This window comes from Gigantopelta aegis, chromosome 8, assembly GCF_016097555.1.
Source record: "Gigantopelta aegis isolate Gae_Host chromosome 8, Gae_host_genome, whole genome shotgun sequence".
Taxonomy (NCBI): Eukaryota; Metazoa; Mollusca; class Gastropoda; order Neomphalida; family Peltospiridae; genus Gigantopelta; species Gigantopelta aegis.
Window position 1 is genome coordinate 69,451,367 of NC_054706.1, and position 24,309 is coordinate 69,475,675.

The following is a 24,309-nucleotide window of genomic DNA, read 5'->3' on the forward strand; positions in this document are numbered from 1 at the left end:
ATAATAAAGTACTATTTACTATCAAGGAAATATTAAAAATGGAAATATTTTTTCCTAACATACTTATATATAATTTAAGCACAGAATTTTAATTAATTTTAATGATCTTTAGATCTATAACAAATGAAAGATTTAGAAGAAAAAAAAATGTCATTAGTTCTTTATCATATTGAGGGCAATATTTTGATGAATCCATTTCGTGTAGTTGTAAACACTTGTGTATACACCTGGTTTCTTGAGATCTGGAAAACAAGAAAATTCAAATGTGAGTGGTTTCTATTTATTTATTTATATATTTATTATATTTGATATATATGAAGGAGATGTGCTGTTTTTCTACGAACTATGAAATTGTTTGTTACAATAAAATTAAATAATGAGATACCATTATTGAGAAAAAAAATAATGCTTGGAATTTTTTTAATTTTTTTGTTCAATGATACATTGTTGTATTAATCATCTGTTAATATTGGATGTCAGTCATTTGATACACATACATTCCTGTACATGTATTCAGAGGCATCTTGGTACATTTTTACTTGGGGCCTAATTCGCAAAGCTTTAATAAGCAACATCACATTATCTGTGTAAGACTTTTTGTATTACACTGCTAGATCACAAAGTTGTAAGAGTTTACTGAATTAGGCCCCTGGAGACTACAGCATCCTATTTAATTTACCCAGATTCTTTCTTATCTTTTGCTTTTTTCTTTTACTTTTTAAATTTTATTATCCCCAGATCAGTTGGTAATGCCATGTCTATGAAACCTTAGTTTGGTTCATTGTTATAGAGAGAAATAGAAAAGACAAATGCGCTATCATGGTTCTAAATTAAGGTTACATGTATACCAGGTTATATATTGGCTAATCGTGAGGCATGAGAAAAATTTCAAGTGTTGGTATGAAAGAGAGAGATATGTCGGTAGATCATGTTGTAAAATATAGGAAAGAAAGGAAGAATGAAGATTAGTTTCGAAATGTTTTGCCAAGGGGCCCAAAATTCATCAAATTCCATAAAATTACAGTTTTTATCAAATGTAGGGGTTTTTTCAATTTGTAATTTTATTCTTTTATGATTTTTTGAATTGCAGCTTTACTCAAGTTTGTCTTTTGCATTTTCATTCTTTATATACATGTACATTTATAGATTTTTTTTTTCTAATGAATCTGGCTGTGATTGACAGAAATTACAAAAGTGTTAATCAATGTATTCTATTTTATACAAGAATGAATGAATGTTTAATGACACCCCAGCACGAAAAATACATCGGCTATTGGGTGTCAAACTATGGTAATGCAAACAAATAAAGTGATGATCAACATCAATATAAAAATTCAAGATTTAAATAAAAACAGTGTAAAGAACTGTGCAAAAATACAAATATCACAGATAGATACTGACTTTTACTCAAAAGGTGCCCCAAAAGGGGAGTTGTGCTGTATTGGCCATTCTCAAAGAGAATGTAACACCCCTGCACCACAGCGAGGTTACAGCAGGCACAGGGGTTTTATACAAGAAAGTCTTTGCTACTGATATTCTACATACAATTTTTTAATGGAATTACAATAAAGATGTGTCTTTCCCCATTCTTGTTCTGTGTATTTTGTTTGTGAATTAGGAACAGCTGTTCTATGATTTAATCATTTGTACATTTCTGTACTTCCTCTTTGATCTTTTAAAAATATTCTTAGATTAAAGGAGAAAATTGAGTTGTTAGTTGGTATTAATAGTTGATTTTCTGTTTTCCTTTTAAAAATGAAAGTTTTAATTGCATTTATTAAAGTGGCATATTTGAGAAACATTTATTTTATACTGTATTATATTATACACTCATACATGTACTGTCCAATCTGTTAATAAATCTTTTATAAAAACTATTCCTTGTTTAATATATTTTTGGTAAAGTATTGGTTTGTGATCCTTTGATACATCACTGTTGTACCAAATATGTGTATTAATACTTATTACTTCTTTATTTTTATAATTTTTGTAAAACATTTACAATGTATATATAATATATATTTAGCCAACTTTGTAATGCTTACAAAAAAGATCTTTTTTTTCTTTTTTTGTTGTTGAATAAAATGGTCTCCATATTAAAAAAAACAAAAAAAACATGTTCTATTTATATTCCTGTTATTGCCTCACATTAAATTTGTCCATTTCGAATTGGAATGATACATGTAAAGACTTTTTATCCAGGCTAATTTTAACACCTTTATTTTTATAATTCTCCACGGCATTGCCGATTGCCGTGGGCAGTTAGAGGGTTTGTTATTTCAGGAGAATGTTGTCACTGAAAAAGTAAATTAGTAATTTTTGAAAGTTGTTAAAGTTTTAATGATAGTAATTCTACTTAAACAGTCGGCTTTCTTAAGGACCACTTTTTAAATTAGATTTTGCATTTCCATTACCTTCTTTTCAAAATTTGTATACTGATTTGTTCAAGATTAACACACACAAAAATTCACTAATAATAAACGAAAATTTGATCACCTAGCCCTTATTCGTTTTAATTACCACCTAGATATTTTTAAGCTACGTATGGCCTTGATGATATATTTTTGAGGGCTCTTATTTTTACCTGCACATCCTACACCCCACGACGTGATACCTTCCAGGTGCCACGCTCCATTCATAGAACACACGAGAGGTCCACCTGAATCTCCCTGGAACAGGACAAAATAGGAATATGTGTTCAACCAATACATTTAATTCAATTAGTCGTCGATACTAAGATCATTGCCACACTCGCCCGCATCTACGAAAATTTAACTAGACCAGCCAATTAATTTGTTCAAGACTGAACGAATGAATGCTTAACAACATCCCTGAACGAAACTATATTGAACACAGGGTGTTAAAGGTAAATATATATAAAGTATGCATATACTTATTAAAAAACTCACCTGTGTTTAAAAGAAAAGTGTAAAACACGTTCGTTAAAAAAAAAAAAAAAAAAAACCCACAAAAAACCCCAACGTTACAAAAACAGACTATAAATACAGTATGGTGTATACTGCACCAAAAGCAGAACGGCACTAAAATGTCAGAACTATCACAAACGAAATATTTAGAAAACGAACCCCCCCCCCCCCCCCAAACCCACAAAAAACAACAACAACAAGAAAAAAACACAAAAAAACATACATAAACTTGAAACATTATCACAGATTGTCACGGGGATCCTATAATACCCGTAACTGAATAAAACACAATTATCCAAATATCTCTTCTAACTGTATATCTATTAGATCTCTCTGTATCGGGCAGTCCAACACCCGAGTGGCTCGGCTCTAGGTATAATCAGAGTTAAGATCTTATATAAATATATATATATATATATAGCACGTTTAGTTCACTAGAAAACACAACAAAACACAATACACTTTGGAATCTGTATTAACACTACGCTGACAAATGTACTTGCCGCAGTAGTTAATTAACAACAACAATATAATAACAACCCAGAGCTAAACACTTAATTAGTTAATCTCTAGGTGTCTAGTTTACACAATATTCTAGTCACTTTACCGTGATACAACACACACACGTGTGATAATTGAGAAACGCTGCCAGGGGAACTTAATTAATAAAGAAATTACAACTCTATTCCTAACTGGTTAATTTTTAATTAACCCTTAACTACTCATTCAGTAACCTTGTAATACAGAATTAATACTGGTACCTATCACAATAAAGACAATAACATACAGTTTACCTAGGTCCTCTAGGATGACCGGCTAAGCTTTATCTTTTTAGAACAGTGAAGCCTACAATTTACTTCGTCAGAGCCAGAGACACTGTCTAAATAATATTGGTATAATACAGTAGTAAAATATTTAAAATCACATCAAGGTTATACAACAGAGCAGAAAAATATATTTACCACGTCCGGACTGAACTTGTATAGATCGTTCAGTGGACGACGTCCGTTTCCCCTGGATACTTCCAATGTTTTTCCTCGATATATCTAAAATCCTATCTATTTATTCAAAAATCTCAGAGACAGCGAATATCGCCTGGGGGCACAACGCGGTACCTCACCTATCATGTGATATTTCCACAACTCCCAGAGACGGTATATTTCTCTTAGATGGCCAGACTTACTGTCGCCTAGTTCGCCAGAAACCACGGTCGTAAAACCGCACTACCAGAGGTATTACGTAACTACTGGCCACATGGCCTCCACACCTGGTATGGGTGTGTACTAGGGGGTACGGTCGCGCGGAGGTATTACGTAACCAAGCTGCACACGGCCCTCTAAAACAATTAACATCGCCACAGGCGAAAAGATAAGAGCATGTTCCGTCACACAAATACTTTTAGGATTTTTTTTTTTTTAATTTAAAGAGATAATGGAGACTATATATTGTATTTTCTTCTCATTGAAAACCATGAGAATGATTTTACGTTTGCACAATGATGAGGAACAGAAGACGCAAAGGGAGCCAGAGGCCGTTGCAATTATTCAGTCACCGTATTGATAAGAACACAGTATCAAAAATAATTGTACCTAGTTTTCAGTATAATGAATCGGACACGCCTGCAAATGTTACAAGCTGGTGTCTTGGAGTCCTGAGGCAAAACAAAGAATTTAACTTGGGTAGCCCTAACTGACTCATTCTGAGGTCATCAGCTTTCTTCCACACTAACCAAAGTCTAAATCTGTGTCCTATCAACAGGGAAAAGGCAATGTTTAAAAAACAACCTAAAACAATTACAAGAAAAAGACCATTTACACTTCATCGCTGCAGTTATATTCAAATTGATCTGGACGTACATATATATGTAAATGATCATAATTTAAATTGTTCTTCATCTACATGGGCGTACGACCCGGGGGGGGGGGGGGGGAATTGCCCCCCCCCCCCCCCAATTCGTGCAAAACAGTGGAAACAATTCGGGCAGTTTTTATCGGTAAAATTTCGGGCAAATCAACCCCTCCAGCCCCCCTAAATCAAAGAGTCCCCATACGCCCATGTTCATCTAGATATCTTTTAATGTTGTATCGTTAAGTATGTTAATTAAGAATTTGCCATACATTACAGGCATCCGTCCCTCCTTCGACATAGCCAGCACAAAACATCCCATTGAACACCTGTCCATTGTAGAAGTCGTGACTGTTACAGGTGGCAGTATGCAGTATGGGTACAGGGGCTTGTTTTAATGTCCCAGCACAACACGTATCTAAAACAAAGTAACTATGTTACTGTAAAAGAATTCCATCATAGTGCCATATTTTAATATTTATTTCAGCCTATATATTTGTTTAATCTTCATAATTACATGTATATCAAGAGTGTAGGGCTATCGGTTTACATTTGAGAAATCAAAAGTAGGTCATTTAATTTACTCACTGAGGATAGCCTATTGCTTATGTCTGACTTTCTGATGTAGTCTGGGTTCCTTGTCAGTTTGATTGGAATGGATTATGGTTTGCTGGTGTGTGAAATTAATAATTTGCGAACGTTTGCCACAAACGTCAAAACTATCACTAACACCTCTATTATTTTTGGCCATTAACAACGCAGGAGATACTAATGATGATGGAATATCAGATAAAAAAAAAAAAAAAAAAACCCAACTAGTTATTGGTTTTCATTTACTTTTTGTACCTGACGTGAAATAATTTGTACATATCGTTTAAATTGTGGTTATTAAATGGCGTGACAGTTAAGACATAATCTAGATAATGACTCATAGCTCGTTTATTATTTATTTACCACCTGTGCTGCGACCATCAACGGTTTGAACTTACTTTCTGTCTCTCCCCAGCCTGTGATAAAACAGAGCATGCCAGTCGATGCGGGTTTGATTGGTAGACAAATGACATCCACGTGGTCAGTGATGTTGATGGGCACAGCCAATCGCAGCAAAGCAATATCGTTGACGGATGAGTACGTGTTGTACTTTCTGTGGACGATGATTGCCGATGACTGGCGGACTTGTTCATTGACGTCATCACCGAGCAACTTGTGTTTCCCCGCTGATATACTCCACACTGAGGGATTGTCTGTTCTGTACAGTAACAGAAAAAAATAATCACATACGTATGCAGAGGTTTGGGAGTCTAAATCCACTCTACGTGGACGATCTTTTTAAGTGTATTTTCCGGGGAAGCATGATTCAAACCGCCCAAAACATTTCGCTTGCCAGTCTTGACCCCCTGCACAATTTTCTGCGCACACGTCTGCATACGTTTTGTAAAATTTATAACATAACCAGATGGGTTTACATGATATATTAGTATATAATATATTCGAAAGCAATGGCATGTTTTGTAATGACATTATTGTAAGCAATATTATTTATTAACGTATTTTGTTCTATAATAATTTATAATTCTGACCAATCATTTCAATGACTGCCACAAAATGCAAAAGGGATTGTTCTCAGATTGGAAAATCTATTCTTCAGACAGTACAGCTGATGTTCATATATCTGGCACCTCTGGTACCACTTCTACATTTTCAGCGTTCGCTGGTAAGAAAACTACACGCTTGCATGTCTAAGAATAGTGATGCTCGGCATTGCATTATACCATCACTTTATTTGTTTGGATTTACCGTAGTTTGACACCCAATAGCCGATGTATTTTTCGTGCTAGGGTGTTAAACAGTCCTTCATTCATTTATTTCTGATGATTAATCTTAACTAACCACTGTTATGCTCATAAACCAGTAATGCTTCATTTTCAAACTGCATAGCCCATGCATTCAGGGCGGAGGGAGGATACGAAAAAGTGCCTGTTTTTGTCGGGATGGTGAAGAATCACTCTATTACACTGCATCAATTCTGGTTTTACTACCCATAGTTAGGCATGGCCCTAGAGTCACCTTCTTAAACAAGAGAGAAAGACGTTACTCACGCCTCGAAGCAATGCGCCGCCGTCGCCACCCAGTAGGGGTGTATGAGAGTCCCACCACATTGGTGTACATCATCACGGCGGACCGAAACCTGCCACGGCCAGCTTCCAGGAACCGCCTCCTTACCACCCACAATCCTATGCGTGTCCAGGTCTGGCAGTATTCTTGGCTTGCCGCAGGTCTTTTCTAATACATGAACAATATGTTTTATAGCCACGATTTTCTTACACATGAACAAATTTATGTTTTATAGACACGTTAGATGAAATATAAACGGTGTACATCTAGATATAATAATATAATTAGGTTGTGTTGTTTATGATATGGATGGTAACAAGCGAAAAATCTTGTATTATAATATAATTATACAGGTTGTGTTGTATACGATATGGATGGTAACAAGCGAAAAATATTGTATGGTAATATATTAATACAGGTCGTGTTGTATACGATATGGATGGTAACAAGCGAAACATCTTGTATGGTAATATAATTATACAAGTTGTGTTATATATGAGGTGGATGGTAACAAGCGCAAAATCTAATATTTCTTACAGACATAATATGCGCAACCATTTGAAAGTGGTGAGTCGACATTTGCAGCAGCGTAACTAGTGTAGGGACAGGGGTTGTATTGGGGTCACCCATGGGCCTCCCAGTGACCAAAATATATAGAGTCGACATTTGCAGCAGCGTAACTAGTGTAGGGACAGGGGTTGTATTGGGGTCACCCATGGGCCTCCCAGTGACCAAAATATATAGACTGTTCTCCCTTTCCCAGTACTTTAGAATGTTTTAATTTATATAGGCTTTTGTAGCATTTTATAGTAGTAACCAACTGTGTTTGCCCAATTTGCCCAATTGGTCCAATTTGATCAGTCAACTTCAAACATAATACTTGGTAAAATTCAATTATGTAATGCTATTCTCAGACTATCAACTGTCACAACGAAGCTGGCAAACTCGACAGTTGCATTGCAATTAACTAATCGGTCGTAGATGTTGTATTTGACGAGAATCGAGTTGTAAAAAACGCTCTGACTAGCAATTGGACAATTGTAGAAGTCGAGGGATCGACGAGTTAGTCAACTTCGTTGTAACAGTTGTTAGTCTTATCCTAGCATTAGTTTAAATACATTTCGTGTAACTTCAGCTTACCGCAGACCATTTCGTCACTGGCATCAGAACAGTCGGACACCGTGTCACACACCAAGCCCCAGCTGACACACTCCCCTGACCCGCATGTGAACTCTAACGGCGAGCATGTGGCTGGGTATGAAACAGTTTATCCTATATGACAGCATACAAAACCGTTGAACTTGATAACGCATATTCTAAATGAGTTATATACTTTAGGAGATAAACGATTCCAATAACGCGAATTCCTCGATACGTTGTATACTAAATAGATGAATCAGTCTAATAACTCAAATTACTAAATGTGATATATATATACTCTTCAAAAAAAGAAACGCAAAAGGGTACAAATGGGTTATAACTCCGATTTTATGTTTCCTACCGGTTCATGCTTTGTGAATATAAGGTCATTGCATGTCCCAAACACATTCCCACGGTTACATTCGATAAAACGCAGCTACTGTACAATAAAGTTCCAAAATGTGAATATTCGCAAAAACGCAGCCACGTGCAAACCATGTCACCACTGCACGTGCGTTGTCTGCACGTGCAACATGAACACCGACAGTATAAAAGTGCAGGGTGTTCGCTTGCCTGGCCTCTGTATCTGGCCGACAGTTGACAATCCAGGACATGCCACGTCTCAGTGAACCGCAGAGAAACAATGCCATCGGCGGACTAGACGCAGGCGAATCCAGAACGGCCGTTGCCAGGGCATTCCATGTGTCCCCAAGCACCATCTCCAGACTGTGGGACCGTTACCAGCAACATGGATCAACACGTGACCTCCCTAGATCCGGTCGACCACGGGTCACAACCCCCGGGCAGGACCGCTACATCCGGGTACGCCACCTTAGGGAACGATTGACTACTGCCACCTCCACAGCCGCAGCAATACCAGGTTTGCGCAGGATATCCGACCAGACCGTACGGAACCGCCTACGTGAGGTAGGAATTCGTGCCAGACGTCCAGTTCGAGGTGTCATCTTAACACCACAACACCGTCGACTCCGACTGCAGTGGTGCCAGATTCATCGACAATGGCCTCAACTGCGATGGAGACAGGTGTGGTTCAGTGACGAGTCCCGATTTCTGCTCCGACGTCATGATGGAAGATGTCGCGTGTATAGGCGTCGTGGTGAACGTTATGCGGCAAACTGCGTGCAGGAAGTGGACAGATTCGGCGGGGGTAGTGTCATGGTGTGGGCAGCCATCTCACACACTGGCAGAACTGACCTGGTCCACGTGCAGGGCAACCTGAATGCACAGGGCTACATTGACCAGATCCTCCGGCCACACATCGTTCCAGTTATGATGGCCTCACACAGCACGTCTCACAACGGCTTTCCTACAGAACAACAACATTAATGTCCTTCCTTGGCCATCGATATCACCGGATTTGAATCCAATTGAGCATCTATGGGACGAGTTGGACCGACGCCTCCGACAGCGACAACCACAGCCCCAGACCCTGCCCGAGCTGGCAGCAGCCTTGCAGGCCGAGTGGGCCACCATCCCTCGGGACGTCATCCGTACTCTGGTTGCTTCAATGGGCAGGCGGTGCCAGGCAGTTGTCAACACACGCGGAGGCCACACCCGGTATTGACTCCAGATGACCTTGACCTTGGTGGTGTGTCCTATCACTTACTCACAATGGACTAGAGTGAATTGTGAACAATCCTGCAACATTTGGTAATTATCGGACTCACCATTCAATAATTAAACCAATTCTCCAAATGTTACGACAATGTGATTTTGCGTTTCTTCTTTTGAAGAGTATATATATATATATATATATATATATATATATATATATATATATATATATATATATATATATTCATACATACATATACATACACATTCACATACACACACACACACACAGAGAGAGAGAGAGAGAGAGAGAGAGAGAGAGAGAGAGAGAGAGAGAGAGAGAGAGAGAGAGAGAGAGAGAGAGAGAGAGAGAGAGAGAGAGGGGGGGGGGGGGGAGGTTATTACCAGAGTGTTTTTCGCTATTGTCAATATCGTATATTAGGAATACATATATGATACTGAGGATACCGAAACACACGAGGGTAATAATCTCTTTATCATATAATCTCAAGCTTATTAGCACTTTTTGTTTTCTGAACGTTAGATAGCTTTCAGTGTAAAACTGATATTGAAATGTTTTTATTTGATGACTATGAATGCATACGTCTATTATGGAGTGTCACCCTAGTACGTTTGCTTAAATGTCAATAAATATACTTTGTTTGCACTGAAAATGTAACACACACACACACACACACACACACACACACACACACACACACATGTATACTCTTCAAAAAAAGTAGAGGAACTCTAATAAGAATTTACAATTGCCAAAGTTGTAAGCTATATTAGCTGTGGGGAATGGTTATATGATAATAGTGAATTAATTGGGCAACCATTACAACCGGTAGATCAGGTTTTATGACCACAAAAGACCTTGAAGGACGATTGGGGTCAGAAGTCAAATTTGAAAGTTGACGTTTTTTATCAGTAAATCCCAAATTCAAACAATAAAAATGACTAAAAACAAAATAATAACAACTGTATGATCAACAGAATGAAAAAGCTTGACAGAAATAATGTTCGACAGTGATTAATGGACCTTCCTCAAAATTTTCAAAATCGAGAATGACACCCCACGCACGTGTACGGGGCATCTGCGTGATGCATGTGCAAACTATGGAATGTGTTTCAGTGTGTTGATAAACAGACCTGAACGTTCTTTACTAGGATGTCTGTGGTCAAAACGTATATTCGGTCTAATAGTTGATATTAACATTAATATTTCATGTTCCCCTACTTTTTTGAAGAGTATATATTCCTCCTATATATATCAACCACTATTCTACCAAATACCAGAGATACCAGAGATACGGTCCAGGGCCCATTTCACTAAACATCGTAAGTTTACGTCTGCTACTAGCAGTTATACCGGTCGTGCATGTTTGGCACCAATTTCACGCTTAAATTACATCATTACGGACTCTAGAGTATTTTAAAGACAAAAGAAAATGAAATATGTGTTCTTCAAACTATATTTGTCGAACTATAATAATAATAAGAATTGTGGTTTAGTCGTAGATTGACGTTTACATGCAAAACTAGGGTTACGATATTTTGTAAAATTAGGCCCTGATCACGTATTACAGTTTTGTCGTTCAGATTTAATAGAAAAACTTACAGATTTAATAAGAAAACTTGCCATTTGTCTATAAGAAATTAACTTGTCTTAGGTTTGTAGGAAAATGTTAAGCGCAATGTATGTATGTTCAGTATTTTTTTATAGAAAATGTGGAATCAAGATATCTGGACGATCAAATTCCATTTGACCCCATGACGTGTGATTCTAAACTCGGACATTCTTGTCTCAAGTTTGTTTCTGAAATTTAGACTTCAGTGTTTTACTCTTCAGATTTTACTGGTTTGATATCAATAGGGGATTATAATTAAGATACTACTCACGTATTGGTTTATGGCTGAAATACGAAACATTATACCCTATTCCTCCTACTGCCTGATCCGACATGAAATGCAACAGAACAGTATTTCCAGAAGAAATCATGTCCAGAGGTTTCCGCAGACCGCACACATTTCCTAACAAAGGAGCCTCAGTGGTTGGTCCGTCGTAGACTCTAAGTCCATCAAAGGAACAATTGGCTGAGAACTCTAGCTCAAATGCATCGAAATGAAGAGTGAGAACCTCATGGGCGGAAACTACCACCAACTGACTGCAGTTGAGGTTGGGCACGTAAGGATTGACCCCGTCGAAGCGTGGCGACGTCAGCGTGCCTGATGACTGGGTAAAATTTAGACTCTTTCCCGAACAGCCTGGTGGAGGGATGGTAGCCATCGGAGTTGTTGTTATAGGCACTGAAACGGTCAGATAATTCTGTCAATGTGTATATAGTTTTCAAAACTTTTTTTTGCATTGCCAAATTTGAGTTGAATTTGTGTGTGTATTCGTCATGTACATTTACAGAACAAGTTTGACTTTGATCGAGATTGGCCCATGTTTGACAGAGTTATGGTCTTGAACTTACGAGATACGAAAATGTGTTGAGCCCGATAGGGAACATGCATTGCTTTAGCAGTATTCCCTAAATGCTTGTTATCTCTTCAGTGAATGAATGAATGAATGAATGAATGAATGAATTAATTAATTAATTAATAAATGAACGTATGTTTAACGACACCCTAGGACAAAAATGCATCGGCTATTGGGTGTTAAACAATCGTAAAACAAATGAATCAAAAGATAATCAACATCAGTTTGTTACCTCTAGAAACCACTTTATACCGCAATGAAAATCCACGACCTTCAACACTCTCGTCTGACAAGAAGTGAAGAAACATCTTGTTGGCAGACGACAGCATCTCACCAAGTCGCCTCTTCCCGCACAGACGACTGATCAGAGAGGAACTATCGTCAGCGCCGTTATACACAGACAAGTAGTCCGCAAGGCACTTCTCAGAGAACTCCAGCTCGAATTTGTCGAAATGGATGACAATGAACGACTCCTGTGGGGCTGCTATTTCCCATCGACAGTCCATGTTAGGTGGATAGTGAGCATTGGGGACGTAGTTGCTGATGTAGCCGGTTTGACCCGACACCATTACGCTGGTGTTCACGCAAGACGTTGAGTTCACTACGCTACTAGGAAGAGTGCTGGTACTGTGCAATGGAGGCTCCGTTGACTTGGTAGTAGATACTGTAAATATTTAAAATGTGGGTGAAGTCCGATAGGATGGATGTTTGGAATAAAAATAACATTTTCTGGCTGGCTAAACATTCAGCCATTGAGGAACTCCATACACAGTCCATCGTATGGAAGATCAAATAAGTTTGGATTGGTCATGTTATCAGGATATTCCCAGTAGCATCACCAAAAGTTACACTATGATAGACCTCTACTGTAACAAGAAGACACGAAAGACCAAAATAACGTAGTACAAACGGAAAGCCAGGAACACAATCGGAGCCGAGGATGGCTGAAAAAAGACAGTAGTGTTATTGTTTGGTAATGGTATTAGGTGTATCCGACCACGAAACAAATATACTTTCCTATCTTCTTCTTCGTCTTCGTTTTATTGTTGTTGGTGTTGGTGTTGTTGTTGTTTTCCTCCGCTTTCGTTTTGTTGTTCATTCATTCATAAATAAATAAATAAATAAATAGAACAATCAGATCATAGTTTGTTTCATTGTGTCTTTGGTAATGTGGATGTTCTAAGATTGAAGTGACATAGTGGTAGGTTGTTTTGTGATTTCAATAGAGATGGGGGCGGATGGAGTAATGATTTGAGTAAGCGGACAGCTTTCTGTTTTCAATGTTCTTAAAGGTATGTTATAAATCACTAACCATTTGTTTGAACATTTCCAGCAGACACAGCTTTCCAGTGGATGTTGAACGTGTCTGTTTGGTGACTGGTCTGAAACAACACGACCACGTGGTTGGTGTCAACAGCTGTGTCTGGCGGGGCCTGGTCTCCGCAAAACGTTTCTGGCAAAATACACAAGGATTACGACACATGAATAGAATATAATTAATAGAAGGGATTAGAATAGAATAGAATAGATGTTTAACGACACCCCAGCACAACAAATACGACACATGAATAAGGTACTCAAAACCAACTGTACCAGTGACATAAATGCCACATAGAATATCCATTAGTTATTGTCGGATATTTTCTTACATAGTATTTATTTAACATGCCAAAAGCAACAGGAACTGATACTGGCACCATGTTGCTATCTTTACTGGTTCAAACGGAATCACAGTTTTCATGTTACACTTAATATTACAGCAGCGGTCATATTGGATTTAGCCTTTGTGTGAAATTTGACACCTCACCTCCCCAAACATATCGAGAAATCAACATCACTCATCAAACCTTGCCCAGGACAAACTGGTCATTGGATAACCATATATATACTCTTCAAAAAAAGAAACGCAAAAGGGTACAAATGGGTTATAACTCCGATTTTATGTTTCCTACCGGTTCATGCTTTGTGAATATAAGGTCATTGCATGTCCCAAACACATTCCCACGGTTACATTCGATAAAACGCAGCTACTGTACAATAAAGTTCCAAAATGTGAATATTCGCAAAAACGCAGCCACGTGCAAACCATGTCACCACTGCACGTGCGTTGTCTGCACGTGCAACATGAACACCGACAGTATAAAAGTGCAGGGTGTTCGCTTGCCTGGCCTCTGTATCTGGCCGACAGTTGACAATCCAGGACATGCCACGTCTCAGTGAACCGCAGAGAAACAATGCCATCGACCGACTAGACGCAGGCGAATCCAGAACGGCCGTTGCCAGGGCATTCCATGTGTCCCCAAGCACCATCTCCAGACTGTGGGACCGTTACCAGCAACATGGATCAACACGTGACCTCCCTAGATCCGGTCGACCACGGGCACTGCCCCCGGGCAGGACCGCTACATCCGGGTACGCCACCTTCGGGAACGATTGACTACTGCCACCTCCACAGCCGCAGCAATACCAGGTTTGCGCAGGATATCCGACCAGACCGTACGGAACCGCCTACGTGAGGTAGGAATTCGTGCCAGACGTCCAGTTCGAGGTGTCATCTTAACACCACAACACCGTCGACTCCGACTGCAGTGGTGCCAGATTCATCGACAATGGCCTCAACTGCGATGGAGACAGGTGTGGTTCAGTGACGAGTCCCGATTTCTACTCCGACGTCATGATGGAAGATGTCGCGTGTATAGGCGTCGTGGTGAACGTTATGCGGCAAACTGCGTGCAGGAAGTGGACAGATTCGGCGGGGGTAGTGTCATGGTGTGGGCAGCCATCTCATACACTGGCAGAACTGACCTGGTCCACGTGCAGGGCAACCTGAATGCACAGGGCTACATTGACCAGATCCTCCGGCCACACATTGTTATGGCCAACGCCAACGCAGTGTTCCAACATGACAACGCCAGGCCTCACACAGCACGTCTCACAACGGCTTTCCTACAGAACAACAACATTAATGTCCTTCCTTGGCCATCGATATCACCGGATTTGAACCCAATTGAGCATCTATGGGACGAGTTGGACCGACGCCTCCGACAGCGACAACCACAGCCCCAGACCCTGCCCGAGCTGGCAGCAGCCTTGCAGGCCGAGTGGGCCACCATTCCCCGGGACGTCATCCGTACTCTGGTTGCTTCAATGGGCTGGCGGTGCCAGGCAGTTGTCAACACACGCGGAGGCCACACCCGGTATTGACTCCAGATGACCTCGACCTTGGTGGTGTGTCCTATCACTTACTCACAATGGACTAGAGTGAATTGTGAACAATCCTGCAACATTTGGTAATTATCGGACTCACCATTCAATAAATAAATCAATTCTCCAAATGTTACGACAATGTGGTTTTGCGTTTCTTCTTTTGAAGAGTATATTATTATTATTATATTAGCTTAGCGACGTCTAAATGCTTGATACTTAAATACCGACTGCATCAGATAATTATGAAGTTGCTTGAGGAATTTGAATAGCGTCAACACGTTTAGGCTTGCTGAGTGAGATCGTTCGTGAGAACTGTACATATTCATGAGCTAATGCTCTGTCATGTCTATGGGAACCCTTGCTGTTACTCGAAAAGAGTAACCCATTGGGTGTTAAATTCTGGTTTCCTGTCTCATTCTCTGCGTGATCCTTAACCACATGTCCAATGTCATGTAACCATAATTAAAATGTGGTGAATGCGTGTTAAACAAAACGTTTCTTTCTTCCTTTTCTTCAGATGACCATTATAATTACCTATCTGGTTACCGGAAACAGCGTTGAAGATGGACACACTGTTCTGTGAGCACAACCCTAAAGCATCCACGGCGATGTGGAAATTTGACCCAAACATCAGCTGTATATTCTGAAAGTAATAAGATAAAAAGTACGTCTTGTGCCCAAAGTAACAAGAAACCTATTTTGGTCCAATATATATAATTTGGAATAGATGGTCCAGATCAATTTTATTTATGTTTTTTTAAATGTTCTTTGGCTACACTCTCTAATATATGTTACACCAAAATCTAAAAATTTTCATTGCTAGATGCAATCCGTGATAAACACGGGAAGGTTTAGATGGGGGGGGGGGGGGGGGGGGGGGGGGGGGGGGGGGGGGACCTTACACTGGGCTTCCCTCCTAAAAATATGACCGCTGTGTAGATAGCCGGCCCTCATTAGTTGACATCGCCGTGTATATAGCCATTTCTATGTCAAATTACAATGATGGCGGCTTTCATTGCCTTTGGATTTATGACATTCATCTTTGCAAGCGATATTTAGCACGTCGTGTGCACGGTGGTCGGCGGGACCTCAACTCGGGCAGATCCTTGCGAAGTGTGGCATTGGTTAGTCCAAAGAAGGCGATCGGCAGTGCAAATCAAAAGAGAATAAGCAGTCAGAATGACTTGGAACCGTTAAAACGGCCTTGTGTGTTATAGTATAGAAAATATTCAGAGGCGGGGTTTTATTCCACTATTCTTGTATAATATAGTAACATGGCAGCAGATGTGTATGCTGTATCATTATTGATAACACTAATATACGAGTTTATTAAAACTAGGTGTATTTGTGTTTTGCAAATCGAGCTTGTAGCTTTAAGGACATGTTAATATAATGGTGAACAAAAGGCTACATTTCAATAGGATTTTCATGAAAAACGCATATTGGTTTTGTATTATTGTAGTGTTGCATGAGGTGGAAAAAACCTGCTGTCAATATAGCTTATCGCCTGGTAGTGGTAGTGTGTTTTGTGTGTATATGAGGGGGGGTGGGGGGGGAGTTGGGGTTTTCTGGGAGGCTATTCGTGTGTTTTGGTCTGGTTTGGTTTGATTTTGACGATTAAAACGTCATGTGGCTCAGTCGGTTGTTACGTTCAACTGACTGGGTTTTTTCTCGTTCCAACCAGTGCTCCACAACTGGTCAAATACCATTGTATGTGTTTTCCTGTTTGTGGGAAGGTGTATATAAAATATCCTTTGCTGATAATGGAAAACTGTAGCGGATCACCTCTGATCACTACGATGTTTGACATCCAATAGCCGATGATTAATTAATCAACGTGCTCTAGTGGTGTCGTTAAACAAAACAAATTTTATCTGTAAACTTTCATGTGGCAAAAACCATCCAGATGCCCTAATTTATTTGATAATAATAATTTTGATGTGTATTATGGCTGAATGTTTGTTGCCGTTATTGCTAAAATATATTTGATGCATTCCAGGAACTGGGCTATTATATTAAAGCCGCACACCCTAGTTCCATCCAGCGAAAATAAATTATAATTTGGTTAATCTACAAACCTGTAACACACTTAGATCACGTTTTTATCAAATGGAGTAAAAAAGCAGGTTTTATATCGATAAATACCATGGGAATCCCCATGTCCTAATTGCTTGAAATAATTTTGAAAGTTAGTATTCTGATGTCACTGGTAGATGTCGCTCGAAGCACAACAATGCCTACGTCACGACAAATTTCACAGACTTGGGGTGCGTTCGTTTCACCTCTCCTGGACATGTTCCAACTGTTCTGTCCTGGTTGTATCCCCTCTCCAGATATCGTAAGACTTAGCAAAATTATTGGTTTTAAGGGTTTGTAACGTTTTGTATTGAGACACTTACTTGTCTGAACTTCATTGTTACTGAAAATGTTCACGAACTGTGAAGAAAAATCTCACAAATGAACAACAACAAATCGGATGTTGATTGCGCGAACCGTGCACGAGAAAACAAACCGAACCAAAATGATAACGGTCACGTGATATACCAACGTCTGTGACATTAAAAATAGATTGGACCTCGCTTGCTTAACGGTTTTTTCTCGACAACACGTTTTGTGAAAAAATGCATTTCGTGTTTTTACAAACATCAGGATTACCAAAAAGCACTTCAGGTGAATGGAAATGTGTATTCTAAATAATAAAATGTAAGTAAAGTGCAATTTTATTTGTGAAAAATGGGGTTTAATAGCGAAAAACAACGCCGTAATGGTTAACAAATAGTGTAACTAGGGTGTGTCCCTTTAATGTAAATGTGTTCATGTTTAGTTATGAAGTGACCCTATTTATTACAAAAGTGGGTATAATCTACACTGACAGGCGTGATAGCTTTGGACAGAAGTGTTTGAGCATAAATATGCTCTTTTTACGCCGTTTTATGAGGGTCTCTAATGTGATGTTTCTGAAACTATTCGGAAATACGGTGCCGTAACTAGTGGTGGGTGCCGTAACTAGTGGTGGGTGCCGTAACTAGTGGTGGTGGGTGCCGTAACTAGTGGTGGGTGCCGCCGTAACTAGTGATGGGTGCCGCCGTAAATAATGGTGGGTGCCGTAACTAGTGGTGGGTGCCGTAACTAGTGGGTGCCGCCGTAACTAGTGGTGGGTGCCGTAACTAGTGGTGGGAGCCGTAACTAGTGGTGGGTGCCGTAACTAGTGGTGGGTGCCGTAACTAGTGGGTGCCGCCGTAACTAGTGGTGGGTGCCGTAACTAGTGGTGGGTGCCGTAACTAGTGGGTGCCGCCGTAACTAGTGGTGGGTGCCGTAACTAGTGGTGGGTGCCGTAACTAGTGGGTGCCGCCGTAACTAGTGGTGGGTACCGTAACTAGTGGGTGCCGCCGTAACTAGCGGTGGGTGCCGTAACTAGTGGGTGCCGCCGTAACTAGTGGTGGGTGCCGTAACTAGTGGGTGCCGCCGTAACTAGTGGTGGGAGCCGTAACTAGTGGGTGCCGCCGTAACTAGTGGTGGGTGCCATGAGGAGGTTACCCCGCATACACAGGAAATACAGAAAATGACTTTAGTGTTTAGTTCAGAAATGTACTTGTCGACCTTCCAATACTGTGCCTTGATTGTTTTAATCCCTCGTCTGTAGTTATTATATGCATTGTATTGCTCTAACACTGCATGAAACAATAACAATAATTATAAACCCAACTCTATGATCTGTGTAGTTAATGCATTAACTGTTTCCCTGAAGACTGATACGAGAACTAATAGTGGCGTACAGCAACAGACTAGACTGATGCGAATATTAAAACTGAGAATTGGCCATCTGTCATGATGCAAATTGAAGGACATGTGTATGCGTGAAGCATGTAAAATTACTCATATGAGACATAAAATGAATGCTTACGAGTCCCCGTGGAGCATAAATGTTCCACCGGCATCTAACATGTGTCGTCTGGTTCACCGCCGTCATGTCTGTAGTGTCGATAACTCCCGAGGTCCCGTTCTGTGAAATTCGACCATCACAGTCATCTGGCGAAACGTTGTTATGAAGGTCATGTGAATTAAACTGCACATTACAATATAAGTACTGAATGCCCCGAGTATGTCATTAAAGGCAGGATGGCGCGGATTTCGTTATTTGAAATATGTTCACTGTCTACGTTCCTATTTATCTAAAGCTCACCACCACAGCTGTTTGGCAAATACATTAAACAGCTACTGTTAGCCAAAAGTGAACGATTTTTTCCTTCTAATTTATGGGTCCGTATCCATAATTGAGTAATATACCAAAATATCGATAACTGGTGGGATAACTAACAATGGTAAAATGATATAGCTCACTGAAAAATTAAATGTATATATTTTCAGAATATATTTAGTAATTCATTTAGTAAGTTGACTGCTGTGTAACCCTGCCTTTAATGTTAAAATTACTCAAAACACAGACAAAGCAATATCATCATTGTTAGCCTATGTTAATGAAATATTAAATAACGTACCTGGTGTCATTTATGTCAACAATTCTAGTTTGGATTGATGCACCATCAATAACACGATCAACACTACACTAACATGCATTAAGATGAACGTGCGGAGAGGGAAGAGTGAGGTATGATTCCTCGCGAAAGGATTATTATATTTGTATGGTTTCTAGCAACCGGAGAACAAAATACAAGTATATATATATATATATCTAGCATTTCCAGTGCAATCAAAGTATGTGATATTTTTAAGATCACATACTTTGATAATTTGATAACTTTGCAAATTAGATGTAAATTAATGGAGGTTATGGCACTACATTTATTAACTTTTAAGGAAACTTACTACGGTGACACTCTATAATTGACGTATGATCTCATAGTCATAAAAAAAATACGTTTCAATAGCAACTTTACACTGCAATCTGCCCAGCGTTCAGAAAAAACAAAACAAAAAACAAACAAACACCCTTTAAGCAATAGTTTATTATTATGTAAGGATATCCAAAATGACGTCATTCACATTTGACATCATTTCCATTCAAAAAGAAACCACGCCATATATGCTTACGTCATTTGAATATCGCGCAATGGCTGACTGGGATTAAAGTTGCGTATACTGTTGAACTTGAGATTATATGATAAAGTTATTATTACCCTCATGTGTTTCGGTATCCCAGAGGCTCGCATAATACAATTTTTATTCCTAATATATGATATTGACGACACCGAGAAACGATACCGAAAAACACTCTGGTAATAAGTTGATAATGTCACGATTACGATTACGATTATTCCACGACCATACCAATTTCATTCACTGAAAGACAGTGAATTATTTTAAATTACATTGTATTTATTAAATAATTTCAGTAATTTATGAACATATGTTCACAGGACAAATTAGTTAGTAGTAGTAGTATTAATGCCTCTTTTTAATTTACTAATATATATATATATATATATATATATATATATATATATATATATATATATATATATTTTTTTTTTTTTTTTTTTTTTTTTTTAATATTTTTTCTTTCTTTTTTTTTTGGGGGGGGGAGGGAGAGATCAGTTTTTAAAACCAGATTTTTTTATTTTATATTTGGACAACTGACGAAAAGGTACATCCATAACCATAGGTAAATTTGTTATCAATATATATAATGTCTATTTAAAATATTGAACTAAGCCCTTAATAATAATTATCTGTTTGATCACTATTAATTTTTGTTTTTTTATTGTTTGTAGTATGTATACCATTTAATACCATCCACAAATGAAAATTAAAATAAATAAAATAATTTAAAAAAATAAATAAATGAAAGTAAAATAGGAACAGAAAAATAAATAAATAAATAAATAAATAAACTGATATCTACATATAATTACAAACATTCCGTTTTTATACGATTTCCTCAATTTTGATTGGACGACGTCGAAGGAAAACTGAATGTTATCCTTCGATAAACCTCGGAAAATTACGTTATTACGCCAGCTGGGATGTCATTACGTAAAACAGGTCATGGAAAGGACGCGAGAAGCTGATTTATGTGTATTTTAACCATGGTGTGTCCAGGCGCTTGTGCATAAATTTTAAAAGAGGCTGGGGGGGGGGGGGGGGGGGGGGGGGGGGGGGGAGGGTAAACTGTGGTTAGCGAAATTTATGAGGGGTTAAGACATGTTTACCCGGAAAAGAAAAGAGAACATTTGCTTGATCAAGGGGAGGGCTCGACTGTCGTAACCCACCCTCTGCACAAGCTCCTGTCTTTGTAATTATATAAAATCTGTTTGTAAATTTTTAAATGAATTTATCGATGTACAACTGTCACAAACTGCATAAAATTGCGTAGCGTAGTGAAGGATTTTAAACTAAACACCATTACGTCAAATGGAACGTTATTACGTAAAGCAGATCATGGGAAGAACGTTAGAAACTAATTTATCAATTAGGTGTAGTGTTAACATAATAAGTTGTGTTGTTTGTTATAAGAATTGTTCGTCTTTTTTTTTGCGAATTTATCGATGTATAACAGTCACAAATTTAGTATAAAATAAAATTTGTGACTGTTATACATCGATAAATTCGCAAAAAATGACGAACAATTCTTATATATAATTTGCACAAGTTGCTGATTGCATTTAATATTTCCATATACCAATCTAATTAAAATTAGCTCCACTATTACATGTGGATCTAAAGACAGCCAGTTGGAGCTCATGTCCACCAATCAAAACCTTACTTGCAGAATCCTGCCAGTGATTTAAAAATAATTTGAAAACATTCCGAATTATCCTGAGGGTATACGACATGTTTCGTGTGAATTACGAATGCCTTAAAATATGTTTTATTTTATAAAATAAATAATTTGTAATGTAAAACTGAAGACTGATTTAGTTTTTTTAAATTTTATAAATAAATAAATAATTTTTAATGTAAAATTGAAGACTGATAACCCACCCCGTACGTATTGGTATGGTTCGCTGTACTGCGGCCACTAAAATAGACTCGCCCGATATTTTTAGAATTTGTATGCTCCCAAATAACGTTATAAAAGGCGAAGTGTGATTGGTCAATATTTAAATTACAGACGAAATGTTACCTGGACATTGGGGACTACGCAGTGTTGTTAGTTTTAAATCACTGGCAGGATTCTGCAAGTAAGGTTTTGATTGGTGGACATGAGCTCCAACTTGCTGTCTTTAGATCCACATGTAATAGTGGAGCTAATTTTAATTAGATTGTCCATATACTTACTTTTTTTTTTACATCCAATAGCCGATGTATATATTTTTTGTGCTAGGGTGTCGTAAAACATTCATTCATTAATTTTCTAAAAATGACCATTATTGAAGTAGCAAAAGTAAACAAGATATAGATGCCATAATGTGAATGCGTGGCTTCTCTCCCCCCACTCCGGGTTTCATTCATTTGATAATCCAGTCTAAGGCAAATGACAGAAGTACAAGGAAAAAACAACTTGTTTTATACTTGTGTCACATGCTGTACATATAAATCATAGAATGTATATGTATGTATGTATGTATGTATGTATGTATGTATGCATGTATATGAATATATACAAAGGTTAGAACGTACACCATCCAGTCAAACAGTCCACGAGACACTCTAAAGATTTAAAAATATTTAAAAGCACATTGCGCTAACTTCTAAGTAAAACATAATTTATTAAAGGGACATTCCTGAGTTTGCTGCATTGTAAGTTGTTTCCGACTAATAAAATATTTCTACGATTAAACTTACATATTAAATATATTTTCTTGTTTAGAATATCAATGTCTGTATATTCAATGTGTTTCTGGTCGTCTTAATATTTGTAAGAAGCCCAAACTGGATTTTAACCTAATACAAATATTAGAACGACCAGAAACACGTTTAATATACAGCCACTAATATTCTAAACAAGAAAATATATTTACTATGTAAGTTTAATCGTAGAAATATTTTATTAGTTGATAACATCTTAAAACATTGCAGCAAACTCAGGAATGTCCCTTTAAGAGTTTCTTATAAAATGCAATACTGATGCTAGTTTTCAACTGGGTTAACCAGTATATACAGGCAGTTATACTATTATTGTGATTGATTGATCGACTATTAGAGTAGAATACCATGGGATATCAGTTATATTGTCTACACTGATTGATCAGTGCTGCAGTTGATGCTAAACATATCTGTACCTAAGGGGTTTAGTAAATTATGAGTAATCATGAAAGTAATCGCTGATTACGATTACATTATTAATGTAATCAATTACGATTGCGCTTACATGGCATTTTCAAACATTGTAATGGATTATGATTGCGATTACATGGAAACAATTATGTATATGTATCTGTGTGTGTATGTGTGTATGCGTGTGCGTGTTCGTGTGTATGTGTGTATATATACGTATACGTATATGTGAACAAGTAAATGTTCTGGCCTGGTGTATTCATTCTTAGTCTTTAACGCCAATCCAACGCTTAACGAATTGCATGCGTGTGACGTCATTTGAGATTTGAGTCTGACCTCAAACGGATGGACACAGGACCCTCAATCCCCCTCCCCCTCCCCCCACGGTTTCCACATACCTGGTATATGGCCACAGTTGAGTTCGTCATCCCCGAGCTGACAGTCGTGTTTGCCGTCACACACGTACAGGTTGGAGATACACGCGTGTCGCACCTTGCACTCGAATAAACCTGGACCACACTTGTGGGGATCTGCAAGTCAATCGTCATTTCAAACAACTTATACACCAGAGCAAAAGTTAAGCACAACTCAGTTAAGTTTCTTTCGTTTAACGACACCACTAGAACAGATTTATTACGTAGTCATCGGTTATTGGATTTAAAAGAACATAATATACCAATGTAAACGCAAAGAACCACTCAGTTAAAATTTGTTTTGTTTAACGACACCACAAGAGCAGATTGATGAATTGATCATCGGTTATTGGATTTCGAACATAGATTCTGACACATTTCTGGTGAAGACAAATTCTTCTCTATATTTTTAGAAACACTG

General features: G+C 38.3%; 1 protein-coding gene across 1 annotated transcript; it reads right to left on the reverse strand.

Annotated features, from left to right (window-relative positions):
- Positions 1 to 81: 81 nt before the first annotated feature.
- On the reverse strand, positions 82 to 12,943 carry LOC121379801 (ovochymase-1-like). The gene is made up of 8 exons (XM_041508452.1): positions 12,323 to 12,943; positions 11,508 to 11,915; positions 8,028 to 8,138; positions 6,872 to 7,055; positions 5,762 to 6,021; positions 5,045 to 5,190; positions 2,585 to 2,669; positions 82 to 242 (listed from the first exon to the last, which is right to left on the reverse strand). The coding sequence occupies exons 1-8, from the start codon at positions 12,657 to 12,659 to the stop codon at positions 154 to 156; spliced, it is 1,620 nt and encodes a 539-aa protein (XP_041364386.1). The 5' UTR covers positions 12,660 to 12,943; the 3' UTR covers positions 82 to 153.
- Between the last annotated feature and the right edge of the window lie 11,366 nt (positions 12,944 to 24,309).